The following is a 23,382-nucleotide window of genomic DNA, read 5'->3' on the forward strand; positions in this document are numbered from 1 at the left end:
CCAAAAGAAAAAGGAGCAGTTTCTTGAATATTTCCTTTAATTTTTCAGGTCATTGGAACTCTATTTAATAGCTATTCATCATGTTGTGACATTGAAATGACATTAGCCCAGCCTTATATGCAGTTTGATTAGACTCTGACTGTGGCAAGGTTCTTCTTTAAGGAAGTCAAAGACACTGTAATAATGGCTTTGTAATAATGACAACTAAGGGCTCTAGATTCAAGGTAACTAACATTTACATGCTCTCTGAAATTTTGGCATTCAAATAATACTGCGTACATTTTGGTGTTAGATTTAAATACTACTGACTCTATTTAAGTAAGCACTTGGCACAAAAGATAATCCTTCTGTCATATTCGTGTTGCTTTTTGTAAGCTCAAAACAGAGGCCGTGATTTCACCATAGCGTCCTTCGAGGGGCCACCACCTGAGCGGGAGAGGGGTACGGTTTGAGCTGAGGTCCTCCATTTGTTGTAGTTGAAGCTGGGGCTGAATCCTGGTCGGCTGTGCTGGGGTGGGAAGAAGTTGGGGAAGTGAACGGGAGGCAGAACAAACACAACAGGTTTTAGCACCTCCTGTTGAGTTCTACGAGAGCGGACAACAGGGGTAGCAGGAGGAGGGGCGGGATGCAGAGTGGTGGTGGTAGTAGTGTTGAATACAGGGGTGATGCTTTTAGTAAGTGTGCTGTTTTCTGGCTTTGACAAGGAGGAGCAGGAGCTTTCCTGTTTCGAGAAAGAGAAGGGGCTGGTCACAGTGTTCTTTAGGGCTTGCAAGCGTACTGCTTTGGGTTTTCCTGAAAGACAAAAACAATGAGATAGAGGTCAGAAGAAGTGGACTAGATTTTTTGACCAAACTATAGAAAGCACTGAGAAAAGGGGATGATGAATAATAATACAAGACATTACATGCTGAACTAGTTCTGTTCAAACCAAACTTTATTCCTTGGTACTCCTCTTAGCCAAAATGTAAAAGAAATAGTTTGATATTTTGAAAAAATGATGCTTATTCAATTTCTTCCCAAGAGTTAGATGAGAAGATTAACTCTACGTTCTTATCTGTATAAATATGAAGCTACAGCCAGGAGATGGTTACCATAACTCAGCACAAAGACTGGAAACAAGGGAAACAGCTAGCCTGTCTCGGTCCAAAGGTAATCAAGAATCCAGTTTTAAAGTAAAGATTTAACAGAAAAGATATAACTTGTTAATCAGTGATCTTGATCTTCATATTTAATGGACACACATGAGAGTGGTATCAATCTTCTTGTCTAAGTCTTAGCAAGACAGCAAATATGTATGTTTAGCATAATGTCAAACTAGTCCTTTAATCTCCTTTATGTACCCATTGCTACCTACAGCTGATTTAAGACATAAGACTGACGTAACCATGCCCACCTTGTGATGGCTGCCGTCTGTTAGTAAATTCCTGATGTCCCCACAGTGTAGTACTGTTGCTGACCATGGTCTCTTGGTTTTTTGATTGAATACTGACAGAAAGGTGGGGCTGAGAGGTGCAAGCATGGGCTACTTTTGTCATCCTGTTGGTAAGTCTGTGGTGCTCTTTTCTGGTTGGCTGGTTGGAGCCGATCCTGTCCAGTATGCCCTTGGCATTCGCCCTGGCCAGCACTTCCTGTGGTGCCTCTTTGACTACTTGCTCGGGCTGTTGAGAAGTGAGAAAAGTTTCTAAGACATGACCACATAATGTTTTGGTGAAGGAAACTATTACTGTAACTACTGTATACTGTAAGAAATATTGTACATTATTATTCTAAATCAGAACTCTGGTGGCATCACACAAAGAAATGTATTCTAATGCTCTGCTTGATATGCCCTAAAAAGTACCTTAATTATATATCCACATTATTTAAGGAAAATCATATAATCAACACATACCAAGAGAGGAGAGGAGGGGAGAGTAGAGGAGAGGAGAGAGCCACCATGTCCTTGCTGGCTGCAGGGTCACCTGCTGTCTCAGCACCAGCACACACAGCAGCCTACTGCTTTCCTCAACGCCTGAATTATTCACAAGCGCAGTGTACACTATGGGGACATGTGTGGGTTTATGTGTGTATTTTGAAGAGCTTTCTTGTACTTTAATGCAAATGCATACGTGTGTTTTTATAAGCTATCTGTAATTTTGTGTACACAGTAATGTCGGCATACATAAAGTGTGCCTGTGCATAAGATGTGTGAATTTTTCACATGTGCATGTACCTGTGTGTGTTGATACACTCTGTGCATACAGGTAAACATGTCTTAGAAGCACCGCTGTAATGCAGTCTTTGGTGGACGCCCTGAACTTCATTGATGCTAACTCATACAGACAGGGGGCGCTGAATTATTCAAAAGACACTCTCCCGTGACTCCCTTTCTTCCCTCCACCCCTGTAAATCTGACTTCCTTCCATCTCCACTAACCAACTATGCTGTACGCAAACTAACCTGCAACAGCGTACTTTGGAGCTGAACCAATTCTGTTTCAGTACTTTTGTCCGATATCTTTACATCCAATATATCTTGGCAACTATATCCAAACTTGTGAAAATCTTCTTTAACAATAAAAAAAAACAACAAAGTAAAAGTGAAAGGTGTAGTGTTCTAAATCCCCTATTAATATTGTCCAAATGCATCCTTCAGCAGTTAGGGTCTTTTAGAGGAAAGTCCACATGTCATGTGTTCTGCTTCCTCTAAAAATCTGGCCAAAAACACATCACTTGAACGTCTATATTGTCCTCAGCTGTTCCTCTATGGAAGGCTCATAAAGAACTTCACTGTGTGCTGCTATGGAAGTCGATGTAAGCCAGACAGCATTCGAACACTTACATAATTGCTATTTTTATGGCGCTTTTCAGAGTGCCACAATAACTTTTGATTAGCTGAGTTTATTGGAGGTAGGGAGAAAAAAATCCTGTTTGAAGCACCATTACAGCAGTTTGATTATCTTTTCATTCCTGTCTGTGGAGGTATAAAGCATGATGAATGACCAGAGAAAAACAGACACTACAATGCGCGAGAGCTCTGTCTCACCCGGTGGGGGTAAGATGGCTTAATAACCTTGCACAGGCATCATAAGCGTAAGAGCAAATTTCATAATATGAGGGAGTATGTCGTAAAAGTAGCGATGTTGTGAAATATGAGAACTGTCACACAGACTTGATGAGACTTGCTGAAGCACATTTAACAACTCTGTAGATCTACTGCAACACACTATTTAATGATTACTGTTCATTAGAGTCAGAAAATTGATCAGAAAGCTACTTTCAGACACTGACATTTCTGAATTTGCTACAATAAATTCAAATCCCTCCAAAGACATTCCATCCAAGATTTCTTTGCTTTGTCTACTGTCTAATTTTCGCATGTAATTCCTAAACACCTCCGCAGACATATACACAAACAAAAGTGGACTTCATTTCCCTCATTCCCCTCTTTCTCTGCTTTAAATACGTACTCAAAAACTGACTTCAACCTCTCTCTCACTCTTGCTCCTCTCATCCACTCATCTCATCCTGACTTACCTGATTTCTGTTTCTGAAGTTGACCCAGACGTCATCCTCTAGCTTCAGAACTTTTTTTCCCCCCATTTTAGTATTCATTCACACTCCTCCCACCACCTTCTTCTACATCTCACCCGGCCGTTACTCTTTTCTTGTTACTGATTACACTTCTACCAGTCTGACCTCTTTCCTTCTCTCCTTTTTTTCTGTCTTAAGGGTTTGCTAAGTATCTGTCACAGTCGTGATGCTCATTTTCACCTGATCTAAACTCCTTTAGCCTGGTTCCCTGTGACCGTCCCATTCAAAGGGCTCTATTTCTACACTTAGACAAACATGCTTCAGTGTCCCAGAAAATGCTTGTTTTTTACAGATAGCAGACAGCACAATGTACCCGCTTTATCATAATTCTAACGCTTGTCTTAAGGTTAAACTTATTTCACCTTGTCTCAGATGTGTCTGTGTTTGTGTTTAACCATGAGGGAGCAGACTGTATGGTGGTTTTTCAAGACTCAGAGGAGAGAGGGTGAAGGAGAAGAGAGTTTATGTCTAAGTAGATATAAATAAGGGATCAATCAGTGTTTCACCTCAGTGTACGATACACTGTATGTGTTTAAGAAACCATACTCACATACTGTATCTTTTCTCTGCATGCTGCACTTTAACAACTGAACAAATTGTCAGCCAAACATACAACAAATAACACCCTGGTATCACACTGGTTAAGCCCTTGGTCAGGTCCAGCGCTAATGTTGGAACTTTTCTGTCATTGGAGACCAGACAGCTTGCCAGGGCTGGATGCTAAATGAGCTAAATTTATCCCTGCTTGTCTCTTTGGCTGCACTGCCTGAAAGCAGCAGCAGCAGTGGACGGGTGATGTTACTTTTTTAAAGATTTAAGCTGCAACAGATTCTGTTCAAGAAATAAAAATATCGTGCACACCCCTAAAATCATGTAGGAAAAGGTTTTGACTTTACATTTTAAGATAGTGAGATAGAAGTTCCTTATTACAATATTTTCGAAGCAGAACCTTTAGGCCCATAGAGAAACTTAGGAAAATTTCACATTGGCTTCGACACTGAGTGATGGTGGTCGCTGCTCAGTGATGTTAAGTATTTTACATACATGTTGCATACATGTGCAAATCAACTGGAGTGCATTCCTGCATCACTATTCCTTTCTTGTGTCACTACTATACGTAATAAAATATTGATGCTCACCTCTCTGGTGAGAACAGCCAGGAAGCAGCCATTACTCTGTTCTGAGGGCTCCAGCATGAGGAAGGGGTCTGTCTCCTCTGGGCCCTCGGCATTATCAGGAGAGCTGAACAGGGATGGACTGAGCCTAGATGAAACAAAATTCACATGGGAGCAGCTGCTAAAAATACAACTTAACACAAGATACATTAACTGTGTAAGAAAATGCACTAGGGCTGCAACTAATGATTATATTCATTATTGATTCATCTTTGGATGATTTTCTTTAATCAAATCATTCAATTATTTAGTATATGAAATTGTACCAACTTGTGAAAAATGCCCATCACAAATACAAGTTCCCAGAGCCCAAGGTTAGGTCCTGAAATGCTGTATTTTCTCAGACCAACAGACCAAATATCAAAAATCAGACAAAAGCAACAAACTCACACATTTTAGAAGATATAATCTGTGAACGTTTGGCTTCCTTGCTTGATATATGAATTAAACAGTTGCTTAGTGATCAAAATTTTTGTAGATTAATTTTGTGAAGATCAAGTAACCAAGTAATGGTTTTGTCTTTAAAATGCAGACAAGCACCAGTTGTCTAGTTAAAGCCAGATGATTCCACACCAGTATTACTTGTGTGTTATTTATGCTAGCCTGAGGCACTCCAAACACACCAGGCCAGCCTACTGCAGAGAGTAGTCAGTCTCGGTACATTAAAGTCTACGTAAATGTCTTCAAAACACATGAATTCTTCAAAACACACAAATACACATAGAAAAAAGAAAACCTTCTAGTTGAAAAACTAAAAAGTATGTCTATGGGAAGGCAAGCTGCCTTAAAACTTTTTTCTCTGTCCTTTCAAAGTATCTAGAGACATAAAATGGCACTTTGGATTATATTTTCACTGAATCTCCTTCAGTTCCTGCCTGAGGTGTGCTGAGACTTTGACAGAAGCCTGTCTGAAAAGAGACAGACAAACAACTCGGCAGGCTGAAAGGCGGCGAGACAAACAGACAATGAAAAAGATATATGCAGAAAGTGCAGCAGGGTTTTGAGGTACAGAGACTGAGGCTGACCTGAAGTTTGCTTGTCTTGGTTCCCCCTCCTGCTCAGAGCGGGCCTTGGCTTGTTCAAGGGCTCTTCTCACCACCTCCTCATTCTCCTCTGGGTATGAAGAACAGGTAGAGTATACCACTGCCAGCACCTTGGGGACTATACACAAACATGCATGAGTGTATCAACATATTGTATGGATATAAATGTATGTATAATATGTATATGTATAATAATCAACCCTGTGTGCTGCAAAAATATTGTACTTTTACATTCATATCTGAAAACATGTGACACATTACACATACAAACAAAGCCGCTTTATTGAAATGTGACCACACCTCTAAACAACAAAATAATTTCATGTTCGATTAAACCAGAAAGAACAGAGAAGCACACACACATTCAGTTATAGAGTGTTTCTTCCTCTCATTTTATAACAATTAAATCTGATTATTCAAACTGAGCCATCCTCCTCATCAAGAGCTCCCTTTGAAGAATAGGTTCTTGAATATTAATTTCTTGATGTTGTTTTCGTATGTACATTGCTCATTTTATTCAACTGCTGCTGGCTTGTAGATTTGTGAGGCTGTTGGCCATTTGATTTCCTTCATTTAAGATTTGATTTCTTTCTTGTTCACTAATTATAGTCAGAGAGATACATTTAACACTGAGCTGTTAACAAATAAAATTTGATCAAATGTGGCAAATAGGCTCCAAACAAATGTGAAATATCGCTTGTAAGGAAGTGGAACTGGTTCAAAAAGACAAGAGGACGGAGGCATGAGACAGAAACATCTGTCATACGGGTGTCCTGCTCCACAACACACCCACCTCACAGCTGGGGCATTAAGGGCTAAGGAGTGTGTGTGTGTATGGATGTCTGTGTGAGCATTTGTCTAAGCATGTGCCTACATTCGAAACTGAAATGAGATCGATTCGACCAAGCCAAAGCACTCAATACACACCCACCATTAATTAACAGTCCTTTTAGAAAGTATCTACACTGGCAAAAATGTAGAATGGGTCGATCAATGACTTTCAATGGTTTTCATTGCCCCTGACGAACATGGCCCCAACCAACAAAGAAAGAAGAGCACTGAACAACACAAGACGGAATAAGGCTAATGAGAGGAACTCATGGATACCAATTAACGAGCTACTGAATTCACTAAAATAAATTATAAAGAATGCAACTGAGCAGAAAAAGGTCTGACTGCAGAAAAGAACTGTAATATCTGTATAAAATAAAATAGAATATCTCTTGCTCTATGTATCATGGGACTTAACAAAGTAGGTCCTTCTGCGAAGTTCAGTTCTACAGAATCTATACAATACAGGGCAGAATTACTAATCAGTTGTTTAAAATATGCAAGGAATGCTGCAGCAGACTGTGGCTGACTGGCACCGAGCAACATTAGCATTCCTAATTAAGACTCAGACAATCTCCCAGGGTCAGCACAGGATTGAGTCTAATGGCATACGAGATTAGATAATTAGGAAGTATGAACGTCATTTTCTCAGAAAGGCGAAAGAGGCTACACGCTCAAGACTGAGAACGCATGGTCCGTGTGTCTGAGTGTGTGTGTGTGTGTGTATGTCTCCATGAGAACAGGTGGTTCAACTCTCACACTTCAAGGCATGATCAATATCCTTCCTCTGCTGGGCTACCAAAGCTTCCAGTTTCCTCTGGGCTATGGAGTCCTGGGATAAGTCCTGCAGCAGGTCTGTGTCTGAAAAAACGGAGAAGCATTTTAAAAGAGAAGAGTTTTATTAACCTTTCTGTTGAAGAGTGTGCTGCGTGCAAGTACGGATTATATAAAAGCAACTTTAATATAAATAACACACACATAAGTAGATGGATGGACTTGATTTTGCAGGTTTGTTTGGGTGTTAGGATGTATCATCTATGAGAGGGATTGAGGCTGGATTGTCAAGAATTATCTCTGAAACTAGATCAAACTTGTCAATAAAATGGATGAAATGGAAATTGATATTCATAGTAATGGCCTTCATCATCTGTTTAAGCAAAGAAAAAGAAGTAATCAAGTAATGGGAACCTCCGTGGCAGAGTTGTTCGATGTGACAATTTTATTTCAATAAATCCTGCCAGATCAAACCTTAAAACTAGTTGATTACAACTTTACTTTTAAATCTTAGCACATTTTTTACTTTTAATTTAAGATAACACTGTTGCTCCAAAAGATTTACTTCCATATTTTTACAACAGCCTTTTAGGAGTAGGAACAATGCAGGGTTAGGAATTTGCATAATTTCCATTCACACAATATGAGTTTGTGTACTCATTGTCTTGCAGTATGAAGTAAGGATGTTGTGAGTACACTGTATATACAGCACCCTGAATTTTGTAGACTATTCAACAGTACATACCTCTGTTCTATTTCAGTATGAACACAGACACAAAAGGATGTAATGTAGACTTACAAGCTGTACTTCCCAAGTCCACACTTAATGGCCCTGCTGAATGCATAGATCCCTACATACCTCCATTCTCTTGCAATATGAATTCAACCGGGTTGCTGACTGCAGACACGGAACACTTGGGAGTCAACAGGATAACTCGCACATGCTGAAGTCGCTTGTCACCACGGTCCAAGGACTGGAAGACCACTGGTATAAGCTTCACATCTGAGTAACATGCACATACAGTGTAATGATAACTACATAATAAAAAACACACATTTGCTCAATGCTTAAAGTCTATTCACAATGTTCTACTGCATATCTTTGCAGAAAAATTCCCTGCCCGAAGGCATCTTTTGCAATTATAAAACTGTCATCTTGTCATGCACTTAATTGTTTCCCTAATGACTAGCTAGGGTGGCAGCCACTATTAGCAAACATTATTTACATATAGCCTGGAATCTCAGAAGAGACTGTCTCGTCTAAAGTACACAGGCTGCATATAAGAGTCTCACAATAAACTCCCAATTTTTCAAGCAAAACCTCCTGTCTAAATACCCATATCTTTGTTGTAATTGGTCAGCTCACAAAAAGCCCATCAACATTTGAACAAAATGCCGTCACTATGCTGTACCATTACAGGGATTTTAATTTTCAGTTTGAAAAAATAGTGGACCGTAGTGACAACGCCGCCAGTTTCCCATCCTCTCTTTTATTCAAATAACAGAGACACAAAGACATAGATAGCCTATGGAGTCATAAAAACAAAGAAAATCTTCCTTTACCTTTCATACAATGACACAAACAGATTATGACAACACTCTCATAGACACATCCAATCTGTGCCTACTTTGGCAGCCCATTGTGGAGACGGCCTGCTGTAGATCCTCCCTCTGAGCGTCTGTTCGACCACTGACACAGACATAAACTGTGGGCTTGTTGTTGCTGTTGGCTTTATGTTTCTCAGCAACGAGGGAGGCAGTGTGGGAGACAGTGAGGCCAGAGAAGCAGCCCACCATGAGAACATCTCCTTCCTCTGGTAACACGGAGCACACCGCATTTGGGCCGAGGCTGCAAGACTTATCCTACAGGCACATTGAGTAAAAACATTAGTTTGGTAGAGAGACCAACAGATTTCAACCTATGACTCTAAGATCCAGGTCTTCAGCAACGCTCTGCAAACTAATGGGACACAAACTAAGATAAGAGAAAGTACGAGGAAGAGTTACACTCTATGATAGTGGTAAATAGTACTTAGGTGGGAATAGATGAGAGAGTAAAGGAAGTTTGGAGCAGCTGTTGCAAAGCATGTACTGAAGGGAGGCAAGAGGAGGAGACGGAGCAAAAGAGAAATGTAGAAAAAGAATGAGAGTAACAGTGCAGTCAGATTACAACAGAGATGTCCTTCAATCAATGGGGTTCCCTCTGGAAATAGGGCTGAATGTATCCCTGTGGAGCCACTGTGCTGGGTCGAGTTACTGTAGCTAGCATCCAGATCAAAGGATTTGTGAGGAAAGACATACCTGGGAGGGTGGAGACAGGGACAAGGACATCTGAAAAGAGCTCAAGAGAGATAGTGTGATGGAGACCCATAAAATGTGAAAGGGAAGACGTGGAGAAAAGGAGAGGTGATTAATTAGGTGGCGGCATTGAATATTTGATTGAATATGGCTGCAAAATCTGATTTAATTGTGTTGTCGTGCTGTGCGCTGCTTACGGCTTGTATGGCAGCTTGACTTTAAATGAGTAGAAATTAAATGATTAAACCGCTTCCCTCCTCCAAGGCTGGAGAATTCTTTATGGCTCATGTGAAGTTTGGCCAGATGAAAGGAATTGATCTGAAATGTTTGTATCTCAGCAAACTAATCTTAGTTGGCATAGGGACCTCAGTCTTATAATCAATTTGAGCAAGACCATTACCAAAGTGAAATCATGAATATCAGAGATAGATGGGACCAAACAGATTTCCACAGCCATATTGAAGTTTACAGAAAGGAGGCTGCCCTTGTCAGAAACCTCCTCTCTCTGTGCAGCATGTACCTGGATTATGAGTTTGTGGTCACTAAGCAGCCTGGTGGAGTACAGCTGAGCCTTCAGCTGAGCAGGGAATACTAGTATATCCCCACAGTGGGGATCCTGACAGAAGGTCCGGCCCTCTAGCTGCCCAATCGATTTCACCCGCGAGAAGCCCACTGTCTTCAGAACACTTTGGACCTCATCAAGACTAGAAGCAATGGAGAGGAGGAGAGAGGGGAGCAGATTAGTGGAAGCCCAAGAGAGGAGGGAGGGAAGAAGGTTAGAGTTGGGAGAAAGAGGAAGACTGTCATCATAGATAATAATTGTGTGTAGAACTGCTATGTGGCCTTTTAAACGGCTTTAATAGTAATATGTGCACTAAAACTATCAAGATACACACTTTCACTCATGCACACACATACACACACACACCTATCATCCCAACAGGTGACCTTTACAGTCCCAGAGCTTGCTGAGGGTTGTTGCTGATTGAATCTGTCCACAGCAGCAGGATTTACACCTAACTGAATCAGCCTGACGGGGCGCGTGCAAGAACACACATTAGCACACAAACACAGGGACACATAGACACACACACGCACGCATAGTCTGGTGGTTTAATTGGATGTCAGCCGGGCACCTGGCCCATAAAACATTAAGCAGCACCCAAAGTTAAAGGTCTGTGTGTAGATGTAGGTGTGTGTGTGTTGATGCTTGCACGCGTACAGTGCATTCCTGTGTTTATGTAAAGGTTTGCATGTACAGATGTACTAAATCTTTGAACGATTAGAACCTATTTTTTGTGCAATATGTCCATAAGAGGGCAAACCAATACATCAAGTGAGATAACTACCTGAGTGCATATTTTCGAGATGTGCCCTCAGGTTGCTCGTGCTGGAATGGTAGGAATTCCAGACAGTGTCTCGAAGTGCAAATCACGCTCTCTAAGGCTGGGTTTGGTTGTGAACTCTCTGCCATCATTACCAAACAGTTGGTGTTGAACTACTTGCCCATTTCAGCTTGACCTAAACTTCAATTTCAATCAATGAAAGTGACATTGTGTGACTCCTGTCCATCATGCAGTGCATTTGGTGCAGTGGCCCAGGCCCATGCAAGAACTTGCAAGGCAGACACTTGCAGTAGAGCTGCGTTTTTTTTTCTTCACAATCGAATATTAATTTTCACATTTAAATGTCTGATTTTTTCTTTACCATTCGATGATATGATCAAATTTAGAATAGTCGTTGACAGCCCTAGTGAGTGTGTACTCATACTAGTTTTGTATAGGAGAGAGAGTATTTCTGTGTGTACAGTAAGTCTTTGTGTACTCAGCTGACCTGCTCTTCAGTGTGTTGACCCATGCGTAAAGTGGAAGGCTGCTTGATCTCTTCTGCTTCGTCTTCACACTCTCTGGCAGGATACACTCAATGGACAAGATATTGTGTTTGATCCTGCACCGGGCCAGAGAGGCTGCCAGCTTGGTTTTAAACCTATGTATAACATATAAAACAGAAAAACATTTTTTTACCTCTTCTACATTTCTTTCTCAGTTTGTCTACCCTTTACAGTTCTGGTTGAAATTATTGGCACCCCTGAATTTTAAGAACAGAATTTAGAATATCCTCAGAAATAAATGTAAAATAACCAATTTTGTATAGTCAGAATGTTTTAATAAAATGTCCAAGGTTACTGAGCAAAAGAAAATTAAAAAACAGAACTTGCATAATAGTGAAATAATACAAACACAAAATTTACCCTAGACACAAGAGCTGGCACCCTTCACTAATATTTGGTTGCGTAACCTTTGGCAACGACAGTCTCTAAACGTTTCTTGTAGCCATCTAGAAGCTTCTTGCACCTGTCTGCTGTTAGTTTCTGCCGCTCTTCCATTGCTATGCGTTAAAGTAAGAGTCCTTTTTTGCAATGGCAGATTTCAGCTCTTCCAAAGGTTTTTGATGGGAATTAGGACAGGACTCATTCCTGGCCAGTTTAAAACAGTCCATCTTTTCCTTTTTCGCTGCTACATGTGTACTTTGGGTTGTTGTACTGCTGGAAGACCCAAGACCTTTGCCTCAAACCTAATTTTCTGACACTCGATAACAAGTTTCACTCTAGAAAGCCCTGGGAAACGTCTGGTTTCATCATTCCCTTGATACATTAAATGCCTCCAGTACCAGAGGCACAAAGCAGCCCCACAGCAAGATAGAACCTCCACCATGCTTTACTGAAAGTAGTATGTTCTTTTCCTTATGGGTTCCATTTCATCGCCTATAAACAAACTGATGCACTGCATTCCCGAAGAGCTCTACTTTGGTTTCATCTGTGCATAGAACATTATCCCAGAAAGACTGCGGCTTATCTATGAAAGTTTTTGCAAACATTTGTCTTGCATTTTTGTGCCTTTCTTTCAATAGTGGTGTCCTCCTTGACCTTCTCCCATGGACCCCTATTTAGTTCAGTGTGCGGCGTATGGTACAGGCTGAAACCACCACTCCAGATTGCTCCAGGTCAGCCTGTAGCTCTTTAGATGTCTCGCGTGGTGTTTTTTCCACAATCTGCTTCAACTGTGAAACATTATGAACTGTTGAAACAGTGATTTCGAGATCTTTGGTGATCGCCTTGTCGCCGTTGAAATTGTTATGTTTTTTGATAAGAGCATTTCTGATGCTCTCAGACAGCTCTCTTGTCTTCGCCATTGTGAAAAAGAAACTGCAAACAATCAGCCCCTTTTTATGCAGTAAAACCATCATTAATTGGTTAATTCAGGTCATGAACACTGAAAAGATTCATTTGCATTTATTTCAGAAAATATTCTAAATTCTGTACTTAAAATTCAGGGGTGCCTATAATTTCAACCAGGACTGTATAATTTCAAGTTTGAATTCATTCTTTCTTATCTTGTGCTCCCTGTTATTTTTCTTTCCTTGCCTTAGGAGGTAGTTCTCCACATCTCTAACTTCTTGTATGCTCTCCTCCTCCCCCTGGCGCTCCCGTGGGAGGAACTTCCTGTCCTGGAAGTCATACAGCATGACGGCAACAAGAGCCATCTGATCATCTGGCTAGGGCATAAGAACAAAAGGTTGATTGGTGACTTATGTTTTAACGAGAGAACAATGCAACTGCATGCCTAATAGACAAATGTCTAGAATATAAATGTACATAAAACCATCACAACCTGATATTTGATAATATTGTACTGCAGAAAGCTCTGTTTTGGTTACCTAATGAGGGTTAAAGTTCAGTGATAGTATTTATCGGTATTGATTTAGAGACCAAAGTTATCCAATATTCAGAAACTGACACACGCAGATAGTAGCTCAAGGATGTCCTGCTATGACCCTACCTCTGCTACTTAATTAACCATAGGAGGAAGCCTGTGTTATGTCTCTACATCTCCTCCTCTAGATTTATCTCTCTCCCTTCAACCTTTCTCCCTCATTTTCTTCTTCTTTCCATGTTTATGCCTCTCTCTCTCCCTCTCTCTCTCATCCTGTCTCTGAGGGTTGGAGGGCACCAGCTGCATTAGTGGCAGATGGTGATCCACAGCAGAAACAGCTTGCCACATCCTTACTACTGGGCTAATGGGCCAAGAAGCTAGAACGCTATAAGAGTTTATGTTGCAGCTAAGGGATTAGCCAGCGCTTATTATGCATTCCAGAGATTTTTAATTTCATTTTTGGAAAGGTTGGATTCTGAGGTTGTGGCACTCCACTTTTCCTCTTTTGTCCTCCCTCTCTAGCTCAAGTTCCACTCGCCCTTTACCAAGGTTAAACCCTTGGGTGTGGGAAAATTCCCAGTCATTAAGTTGCCCGGCAACAGCTTCCCATGGTGGGAAACTGGCCCACAGTAACCATACCAGCATTGTTTGTCATTTTGGATCCACGTCTATGTCATAACAAATTAAATTTCTTTCACTTTATTTGGACTAATTCTCAATTGTATCACATGACCATAAGATGGATTGTTCAATCAATCAATGTGGCCAATGGTTAAATTCAATTAAGTATAATTAGAATATTAGATGAGTTTTAAAGATAAGGTAGTCGGAATACATAGCATTAATATATACCACTGATTAAGTGTTAGTTGATAAGAAATTGAATTTAAACAGTAAACAGATCAAACTCTAAACTCTTTTCCAGATTATTCTGGGTGTAAATTTGTATATTAGATGTGATTAAAGTCTCATATGGCTCATTTTAAACAGGGATTGGATTTATTTCATGTTGAATATGCCAGTGTACCTAATATGTTTTGTTTGCCTCTTCAGATTTTACATTGTTACTCAGGCATCCTCCACAGGATTAAGGCGTAATTTTCTATCTCTCGATTGTGATCAAATGTGCCTTAGCCTCTTTCAGCATGCAGGCCTGTCTCTATCTTCAGTTTCCGTTCCCCTTTATTTCCAGTACCCTAATTTACCCCCCTTCTTCCAGCCCGCCCATTCCCTCTCACCCACCTCTTTTTCCCCTCTCTGTCTCTCTCTCAAGGTTGAACTTTATAGATGCCAGCAGTGTAAAAGGAGGTGAGCGTGAGTTCTAAAGACTTTGTCATTGTGTCTGAGCTTTATTGTCTCACCAGAGGGATGCAGAGTAACGACCTGCCACCAACACATAGGGAGACCCATTAATTTCACATAGGGCCATATTTGACGAGGCTACAGTGGGAGTGTATGTGTGCGTATGAGGGGTTTGCTTTGCAAACACACCTTAATGTGTATTAATCTGTCCGTACAGTATATGTTCGCCCCTTCACTGAAGCAGACATTGGATGTCTCCATGACTGCTCTGTCTTCTGTTTATACATTGTACACCTCTTGCTTTCATTACTTTTCTCCTCTACTAGCTATGTGCACACAGACTAGCTCTGTACTCTGTGTATGTTTTATAACCATCCAGACTGCTGGAGAAGCAGCTGAAGCGACCCTCCTCTTTCGACAGCTTCTTTTATGTGGAATGTTAAAAGTAGGGCGAGTACATGCCAATGTCCTCCAAAGGATACCTCTTCATGTAAGTAGCAGGGCGTTCTACTGCTGTCCGACAGAAGCAGGTTCATGGCTATGTTGGGAATCTTTTTTTCATGACTATGCAGCATTGCCTTAGTATCACTAATAACATTAAGCACACTGGTACTGGGACAGATGTTGGGTAGACACTGTGCAGAATACACTTAGAGGCCATATCCAAACACACTTCCCCCTGGGTTGTTACGGTATTTTGATTTCATCATTAATTAAGGGGGTGTTTTGTTTGAGAAAAGCAATAAAGGAAAAGACACAGCCAGGCACATTCTGCAACATAATACCTTTTAGATGCGTTACTCCACAGGGAGTGATTGTCATCGATTAGGGTAGGGAATATAAAAGACACAAGGTGCTTTGTTAGTTGATGAAAGGAGTGTATCAGTGATATACATCAAGACTACGTTTACTGGTTAGAGGTCTTGAGAACAGAACAAAGATTATGTGGAGTATGAACATCAAGACGTGAACATGGAAGAACACTGGGTACGGTGCCGTCAAAGCATTGGGAGGGAAAGAATTTAGGAAAACAGCATGTAGTAAACATATAAACATATTTCTAGCTTTGCTCAGAGTCAAAAGTACTTTGATATTTACCAGCAAATTGGAAGTAATACATGTGCCTGTCTGTCATATAATGCTGACATACAACAAAGGATTGACATGTTTTTTCTTCTCTTAAAACACTGCTGTATTAAAAACACAGCTCTCATCGAACTCACTTACCATTGGCTGAGTGAGGTAAAAGCAGCTGTCAATCATGATGTCCTCCAGCAGTTCTTGATCTGTGTAAAAACAAAGTAAAACAAGATTAAGTAGAAGGATGGAAATGTAGTAAAGGGGATTTCCATTACTAAGTAGGTGTCTGAGTAAAAATTATGAATATTAGTACTATCCTTTATATCACTGTCTAATTATCCTTAGAAACCACTCACCACTCTTTCATTTGGAGCAGTAGATGTAGGCACAAGAAATTATTGCTATTCATTAACTGGTAAAATATATGGTAAAAAGGACAAATCTATATCTAATAATGAGAATACTTCTAGAAAAAAGAGAGAAAAGTAACAAAGACAAAGCAAAAAAGGCTCCTAGAGGCACTGCAAATGGTTGTGATTTAATTTGAAAAGATAATTCAATTAGATGGGGTTGGGGGGGGTAATTTCCCATGATTAAATGCTTATTAGCTGCTTAATTCGACTTAATCTGATTCTTCATTTGCCTCATTTCTTTCATTTATTGTGGCTGTGGTGAGTGTGTGTGAATTGAAGGACTAATGAATTCATGACATCTTAAGTAATAGACAGGCTACATCTAAATATGATCTGTGAAACCAAATATAAAAGGCATGCATGTATTTCATACCAGACTACACTGTGTTTGTATGACTCTTGTTATTGTCTTTATTTTAGTCAACACCTGTTACTCACATATGATGCAGTGGTGACTTGTTGGACACGTTTATATTATACAGATACAGGACTTAAAAAACTATTACTTTTCTATTATCAGTCACATTTTTGGAGTTTTCCTTTTCTTCAAACTGTAGGCTGTATACAATTGCATACAATTAAACTTTGCTTGACCTTCTTTATCAAATTTAGACAGTAGTCTGAAAAAGGTAACTGTGAACTGCAAAATGGTGAGAGCTGCTTATCAGATATCTATGTGTGGTTTATAGTGTTTTTTCACGTCATATCATAAAGGCAGCAACTGTCTCGCCAGCCACCAGGATCCTTTCTCTCTGAAATACCACTAAAGACACAAACAGACGTATCCGCTCCATTCCATTCCCATCTGTGAACAGAGGGCTCCCCTTTTCAATATGAGGGAGATAGAGAAAGCAACACTATCCAGGTTATCATGTTAGGATTAAAGAAAAGCTGCTTCAAAAGCCACACTGCAGGTACAGTGTTTGCTCATTACATACTGGGAATGGGAAAAAGGATAAATTCTCTAATGTGGATGTGTTTCAAGTGAGGTTGCAACACACCTCTTTATGTCACTGCAGAAGAGTAAATAAAAGGTGGAAATGAGGTGCATATATTTGTATGAGTGAGAAAATCCACGGTCTTAATATTAATATGTGTGTACAGTGTGTGTCTGCGTCGTGGTTGCTTTCTTGGTTAATTCTTCTTCTTGACAGACACACTTCTTAAGCTGCGAACAGGAGGTAAACCCAGGACAGAGCCCATCCACTGAGACACCAAGGAAACCACAGACACTGCTCTCAACTTATCACAGCATCGCAAATCATGCCAAACTGTACTCTGGGTCTCAGTCAAATGCGTACTGGGTATATTGCATGTAGGGCAGGACAAACACGTGCATCTGCATCCAGGTATATTCACATACACACACAAGCAGCCAGGTGCACAAATGTATGCACGTAATAGAGCTTATCTTTAACTGCGGAACTAAAGGCATAACATCAGCAGTGCTTTAATTTATAGCTGATGTAGGTTGGTAACGTTTAAAATAGTGGCCATTACTGCAGAGGGTCTTAAAGATAAGCCCTGAAGAGATAACCACTCACTGCACACAGCGCAGCACAGACCCCAGAGGGGACCATGATGGTTGGGTCTGTAGAGGTCACCGTCCTCCACATGCAATAAATCACACACAGCAGGTTGAGTAAAACACAGAGAAAATTTAACTATAAATCACATACAGTAGACATCTCTACACAGCAGATACAGTGCTGGATTATACTTGTGGGAAAGACAGAATTTCTCAAATCAGAGCTCCTGATTTTTGAAGCTGACATGCATAAAATGGCATGGATTTAGTCTTACAAGAAATTAGTCCTACACCAGCAAGAGGCACTAGTCATGACAAGACTTGTGTTGAGGTTGTGTCTTTTGTGGCTTCCATCCAGGTACTATACAATGAACAGTGACTGATGGGGACTGTAGTCAAACAAATCCTTAGTGAAAGAGCCGGACCTGAATGCAGTCTCCCCTTCTCTTCAACTAGGTCTTTGTCTTGCATGTTTCGCATCAGTGCACCAGACTGCACATTAATCTGACAGAGGAACAGCCAAAAAAAGGTAAGCGCCATCAGTTACACAATTGCCTTTGGACTAAATAGCAAGGCTGTCTTACATGTTATGCACCTGCTAAATGTAATATCTGCTGTGGCATAATGGTGGTAGCTGCTCTGATTGTGGTCAAGGACAAAAAAGACAGTCTTCCTCTCTCTAATGCTCTAAGCCTAGCCTCACACAAAGCGGTCAAAAAGAACCTTTCTAGTCGCACATAATACAACAGCCACAGTCATCTGACAAGGGCGTCTGGCAGCCCAGTTGCACAGTATGGACAATGAGGCAGAAATACTCAGAGGAGTAGCCAGTGGAAATAAAGAGGGAAGCAGGAAAGGAGGAGAAGAAAAGGAGGGGGACTCTCATCGCCAGCAACAAGGTCAACTATTTTCTACCAGTAAAAATTCACACAAAATGACTTTACATTGTTTAATATCGGAATATACCTCAAGCAGTGAGAGCATACAGTATGACCAATCAACAAAAAAATGAAACCTTGACAACGTAAACTGCCTCTATGTCAGAGATTGAGCAGAAAGTCACTCAGATATGAAAAAAGAATTTCTAAAGAGACAGGAGAGGTCAAAAAAACAGAAAAGCCCTGAAGATATTAAAGAAAGAGAAGAGTCAGAATAAAGTATAAGAGAAGAAGCAGCGGAGTAAAGAAAGCAAAAAGGACTTGACTGCTAATATTTGTCATTTTGCCGACTTCAGCCTCGTCTTTGTGTATGAAATGTCAAATCCACACCAGGGTAAACATCATCACCAAGTTTCACTCTATATTTTAGTAGTGACTGACATTCACAGCAACAGACAAGTCTGTGTCCTCAGCCACCGATATGGCACTTACTAAGCATCTTTTTTGTTTTGAGCAGATAAGAGTTATAATCACAAGATCAATACCAGAGCTCATTGGCATTTTGCTCTGTGTGTTTTTTTGCTGGTGAAGCATTTCTTCTTTAGGTTAACAACTGACCTCAGCTCAATTTTGGATCAGTCATTGCAAAGAAGTGCATGAATGAATGATGTGTGTGTGTGTGTGTGTGTGTGTGTGTGTGTGTGTGTGTGTGTGTGTGTGTGTTGCCAACATGGGCGTGTTTCACTAAAAAAATCAATTTCTGCACCAAAAGTCAAACTGTTCATAGGACAAGGATGAAAAGAGATTAACATTGGCTTCCAGGTCTGTGTAATTTTCTTCTGCAACCAATTTCACCGCAGAGCGAGTGGGAGAGAATCTAACATGTGAACAAAATACGTATGTGATCGATGCAAGTCACCAATCAAGTCTCTATAATAGGAATAAAGTTTCATGAAAAACCAGGGCAAGCTGCACAGCCTCAAATACACAGGACAATTACAATTTATTTAATACAAAATCTGTTCATACAATGGTCCATATCAAAAACAGTAAACTTAAAGAAACATTCATTTGTTTACTATCCTGAAAACTACCCAGTGGTGGCTTCTCAGCCCATTCTTTCATTAAGTTATCTATAATATTATCCTACTTACTGAAATTCTACAAATGAACTAATTCTAGAAATGTCAGACGTGGGAGATGGGAACTGTAAAGAAGAATTGTACTAACATTGCACTGATAAGACAGATAAATATTTGTCATTGAAATAAGGTCTGAACAAAAAGGGAATTTAATATAACAAATAATGCAGTATACTGTAATTATTTTAAGCTCAAGCATACCATTTTTCCCTCTAACTAGAGCTCAAATACATGGTCTTGTAAAAGGCAAAGCAGATTCCTCATCCTGGTTAGTGCATAAAGGCATCCTCTTGTAGACTGAAATGAAGGGTGATGGATGAAAACAATGTCCGAGCAGAAACATTTGTGCTCTCTTGTTATCCTCAGCAATCTAGTCGATTTCATCTGGTAATGTAAGTACTATGACCTGCAGCTGTAAAGCTAATAAAGGTTACTGCAATGAAGTGCTGGGGCGTGTAATGATAGGTTAGATGATAGATTTCAAGATGGTGTGCATTAATTGTGGGACATGTAGGCTCGAGGCTTATCCAAGTTCAGCGGATGGATAGTGAGAATGAACAAACTCCTTCATGGCTACGAGGGTGTTCCTGCTACCTGACCTCGCCATCCACCAGGAACGCATCCAATCGATTCCAGCCACCTTCCTGCACTGACAGTCGGCTCACCTCTCCTCCATTATCACCATGGTGATTACACACTCTTGTGACTGCAGTCACCCAGACCCCACCCCAGTCCCAGATAACAGATTACGGGCCAAATTGAGCTGTAGCGTCACACAGAATTCCCCCTGGTCATTCAAGCATTTTTTTCTCTTCTACTTGTCCTTCATCAATCTACTGTCTCTATATCCAATTCTACCTGTCAATTAACTTCCCCATAGCTATTCTTTCTCATTTAAAATGGCTGTTTATTTGCCTGGAATCATATGCTTCACTTGTTTTACATGCCATTCAGTTTATCTCAAATGTTTCAAAATAAGGGTTGCGGAACACCCTTTGCTGATGTCCTCACTCCAAAGTCACAAAAAACACACAACGCACATGCAAAGTTGACACAAAAAAAAAAAGAAAGCAAGAAATAAAAGAGGGAAAAGCAATAATGACACAAGCTTTAACAGATCCAATAACCTGAGGCCACCAGTCACTTACAAACTTACATTTAAGCGTATTGAAGGCTAGTTCATAAGCAGTACGTTGCATCTCCTCATCTTTGACTTCAGGTAATGTGATTCCTCTCTCTTTGCTATAATTCACCAACCGGTGGGCAGCAGGCTTCTCCAGGTGGTTATTCTGGAAGATGGCTGATGCCAGCAGGTACACTCTGTCTGGGAAGCCCAGCTGACCTTGGCCAGGTGTCTGGAGCTCTGGAGGAGCGGGAGGGATGTCACGGTCGGCTGGGTCATCCAGAGACGTCGGGTCTTTTCCGTTTGAAATCTGGGAGCCAGCTTTTTTTGTCTTGCATGTGGAAGAGCGATTGGAACGCTCTCCGATATTTTTATTTTTCACCATCTTCTCAGAGATGTGGTTTGTTTCTCTGACACCTGTAAAACACGCCAGAAAATCTTTACTCTGAGGAGTTAAATTATGTACAAACCACTCAAACACGAGTTAGACACTGAGATAGCTTTGAGATTTGGGGCAATGTAAAAAGAAAAACTGACTTTACTTTACCAATGTAAGTCAAATTTATAGACATAATTAACTTGGGTCCAATGAGTTAAATAAGTTACTTGTGAATAAATGTCCAGCCACATAAGTACACTCAAAGCTAACATTTATAACTACGTTGTAAAATGATCAGTTTTTACAACTTTGATTTAAACTAGTGTATTATCTATGAGTCATGCTATCTTTGTATCGTTTAATGTAGGGTCAGCTAACCAGATTGCAAGAAATTTGACCAACAATAATCACTTTTGAGGATAATGTGGCCCAATGACATATTTCAAAATGCAACTGGCTGTGTGTACTAGGTAAGGCACACAACAGTTAACTAGTTAAATATTCTGTTTTGAGACAAGTGCGGTACCGTTAGCTAATGGCAACGCTACCTTCATTTGATTCGTTAGTCAACTAACTATCCTACTGGGCGACGAATTAACCAAGCTAACGTCGCAGTCTGTGGTAACAGTGGTAAACTTGAAATTATTAGTGTAATTCACCTTACCTTATGAGAAGAGTGCCCGGTTATCTCTCCCCGAAACACTGTACTCGTATCGGGAAGTTTGCATATTTATTTCCCGGTGCAAGAATTTTAACGATAGTTGTAACTGTAGTTGGAGCTGCGGATCGTTCTCTTGACTCCGTGATTCGACGCAAATAAATTCCCCGCAATAAATCTGGTTCCGTTAAGAGGCGATGGGCGTCTCCGCGGATGTTTACTGCACTCCCCCTGCTCCTGCCCTTGAGCCTCTATATCTTTAATTATAAAACCGCTTTCAAGTCTTAGGATATCCAGGGCTGTGTCTCCGGCTAAAAACAAACTTTCTAAATGTCTGTAAACATTGTGGAGCACTTTGGAGCTTAGCGCGCCTCCGTCACCATGGCAACCGCTGGCCAATTTCAAGATCCTGCTCTTCACGGATCAAGAATTAATCTCGTTAACTATGGATGTCCTCTGTCTCTCTGGTACATTGTGGGCTTGTTAAAGTTTTACAGAGTATTATGTCAAACGAAAGTTAATGGCAGCACTGGTGGACAGTAATACATAAACCTAAATCAGCTGCAGATGGCGTGCAGCTGCTGTTTCAAAACTGGGGTCCATGAAGGAAGCGTCATGCAAACGCAAGCGCGTAGCTAAGATGTGGGCCCTGTGCACAGGGGGGGGGGTTAGTCTGGGCCCCTCCACTTTCCTCTGCCCCCTGCACCACCATTATTCCACCCGAGAAAATCATCTAAGCTACTGTATGTCTATGTAAAACTTGAACTTACACACATTGCACCATACACACTTTTCAAATGAAAGCAGCACGTTTATAATCGCACTCTGAACAGCAGACCCCTGTTTGAAATCTGGGCCTGAAAAAAAAAAACTGTAAAATTGTACCTTTGATTCTTCCATTGTGTTCTCATTAACACTCTTGTCACATCATTTGGTAATGATTCATTTGTATAATATGTCATTTGTTGGTAGTTTTGCATATTTCAACCAAAACCTGTTTCAAATGTAAAGTGAAATAAAAGTTTTACACACTCAGGACCAGACACTTCAAATTCCTTTCCATAAGGTCAGTCAGTGACCGTATTAAACTACCTACACAATAATGCAATGAAGGCAACATTTCATTCTGTTTTGATTTTTCAAATTGCTCTCAAAGCCCCATAAAGAGTTCCAAATAACAATTTAAATCTCTTCTTTGTAATAAAACAGAGAATAATGTGCAATTTCAGTATGAAGTACTCAGTAACAATGTGACAAATTGTCTATATTACTGGATTATATCATATGTTTTGTATGTAAAATCTTAAACTGCAAAAGAAAGACTACAGCTGTCAGATAAAAGTGGTTCAGTATAAAGAACAATATTTCCCTTTGAAATGTGGATTACAAATATAAATTAGTATATAATGCAAACACGTGTAAAGTGCCTCAAAATTGTGCTTAAGAGTGGTAATTGTGCAAAAGGACTTAGTT

General features: G+C 40.4%; 1 protein-coding gene across 1 annotated transcript; it reads right to left on the reverse strand.

Annotated features, from left to right (window-relative positions):
- Positions 1 to 53: 53 nt before the first annotated feature.
- On the reverse strand, positions 54 to 22,106 carry LOC120784981 (putative methyltransferase NSUN7). Its single transcript, XM_040119176.1, has 13 exons — positions 21,916 to 22,106; positions 20,906 to 21,289; positions 15,936 to 15,994; positions 13,118 to 13,248; positions 11,527 to 11,679; positions 10,214 to 10,397; positions 9,024 to 9,258; positions 8,255 to 8,398; positions 7,381 to 7,482; positions 5,773 to 5,908; positions 4,712 to 4,835; positions 1,394 to 1,658; positions 54 to 792 (listed from the first exon to the last, which is right to left on the reverse strand). The coding sequence occupies exons 2-13, from the start codon at positions 21,255 to 21,257 to the stop codon at positions 377 to 379; spliced, it is 2,301 nt and encodes a 766-aa protein (XP_039975110.1). The 5' UTR covers positions 21,258 to 21,289; positions 21,916 to 22,106; the 3' UTR covers positions 54 to 376.
- Positions 22,107 to 23,382: the final 1,276 nt, after the last annotated feature.

This window comes from Xiphias gladius, chromosome 23 (genome assembly GCF_016859285.1).
Source record: "Xiphias gladius isolate SHS-SW01 ecotype Sanya breed wild chromosome 23, ASM1685928v1, whole genome shotgun sequence".
NCBI lineage: Eukaryota > Metazoa > Chordata > Actinopteri > Istiophoriformes > Xiphiidae > Xiphias > Xiphias gladius.

What these genes read in the sequence shown, in the direction of transcription:
- LOC120784981 (XM_040119176.1), bottom strand. Translation starts at nt 21,257, where the DNA reads ATGGTGAAAAATAAAAATATCGGAGAGCGTTCCAATCGCTCTTCCACA. An exon ending in CATATTGCAAGAGAATGGAG is followed by an intron (nt 7,483 to 8,254) that starts GTATGTAGGGAT and finishes CCGTTTTTTCAG; the next exon opens with ACACAGACCTGCTGCAGGAC. An exon ending in TGGCTGTTCTCACCAGAGAG is followed by an intron (nt 1,659 to 4,711) that starts GTGAGCATCAAT and finishes ACTTCTCAACAG; the next exon opens with CCCGAGCAAGTAGTCAAAGA.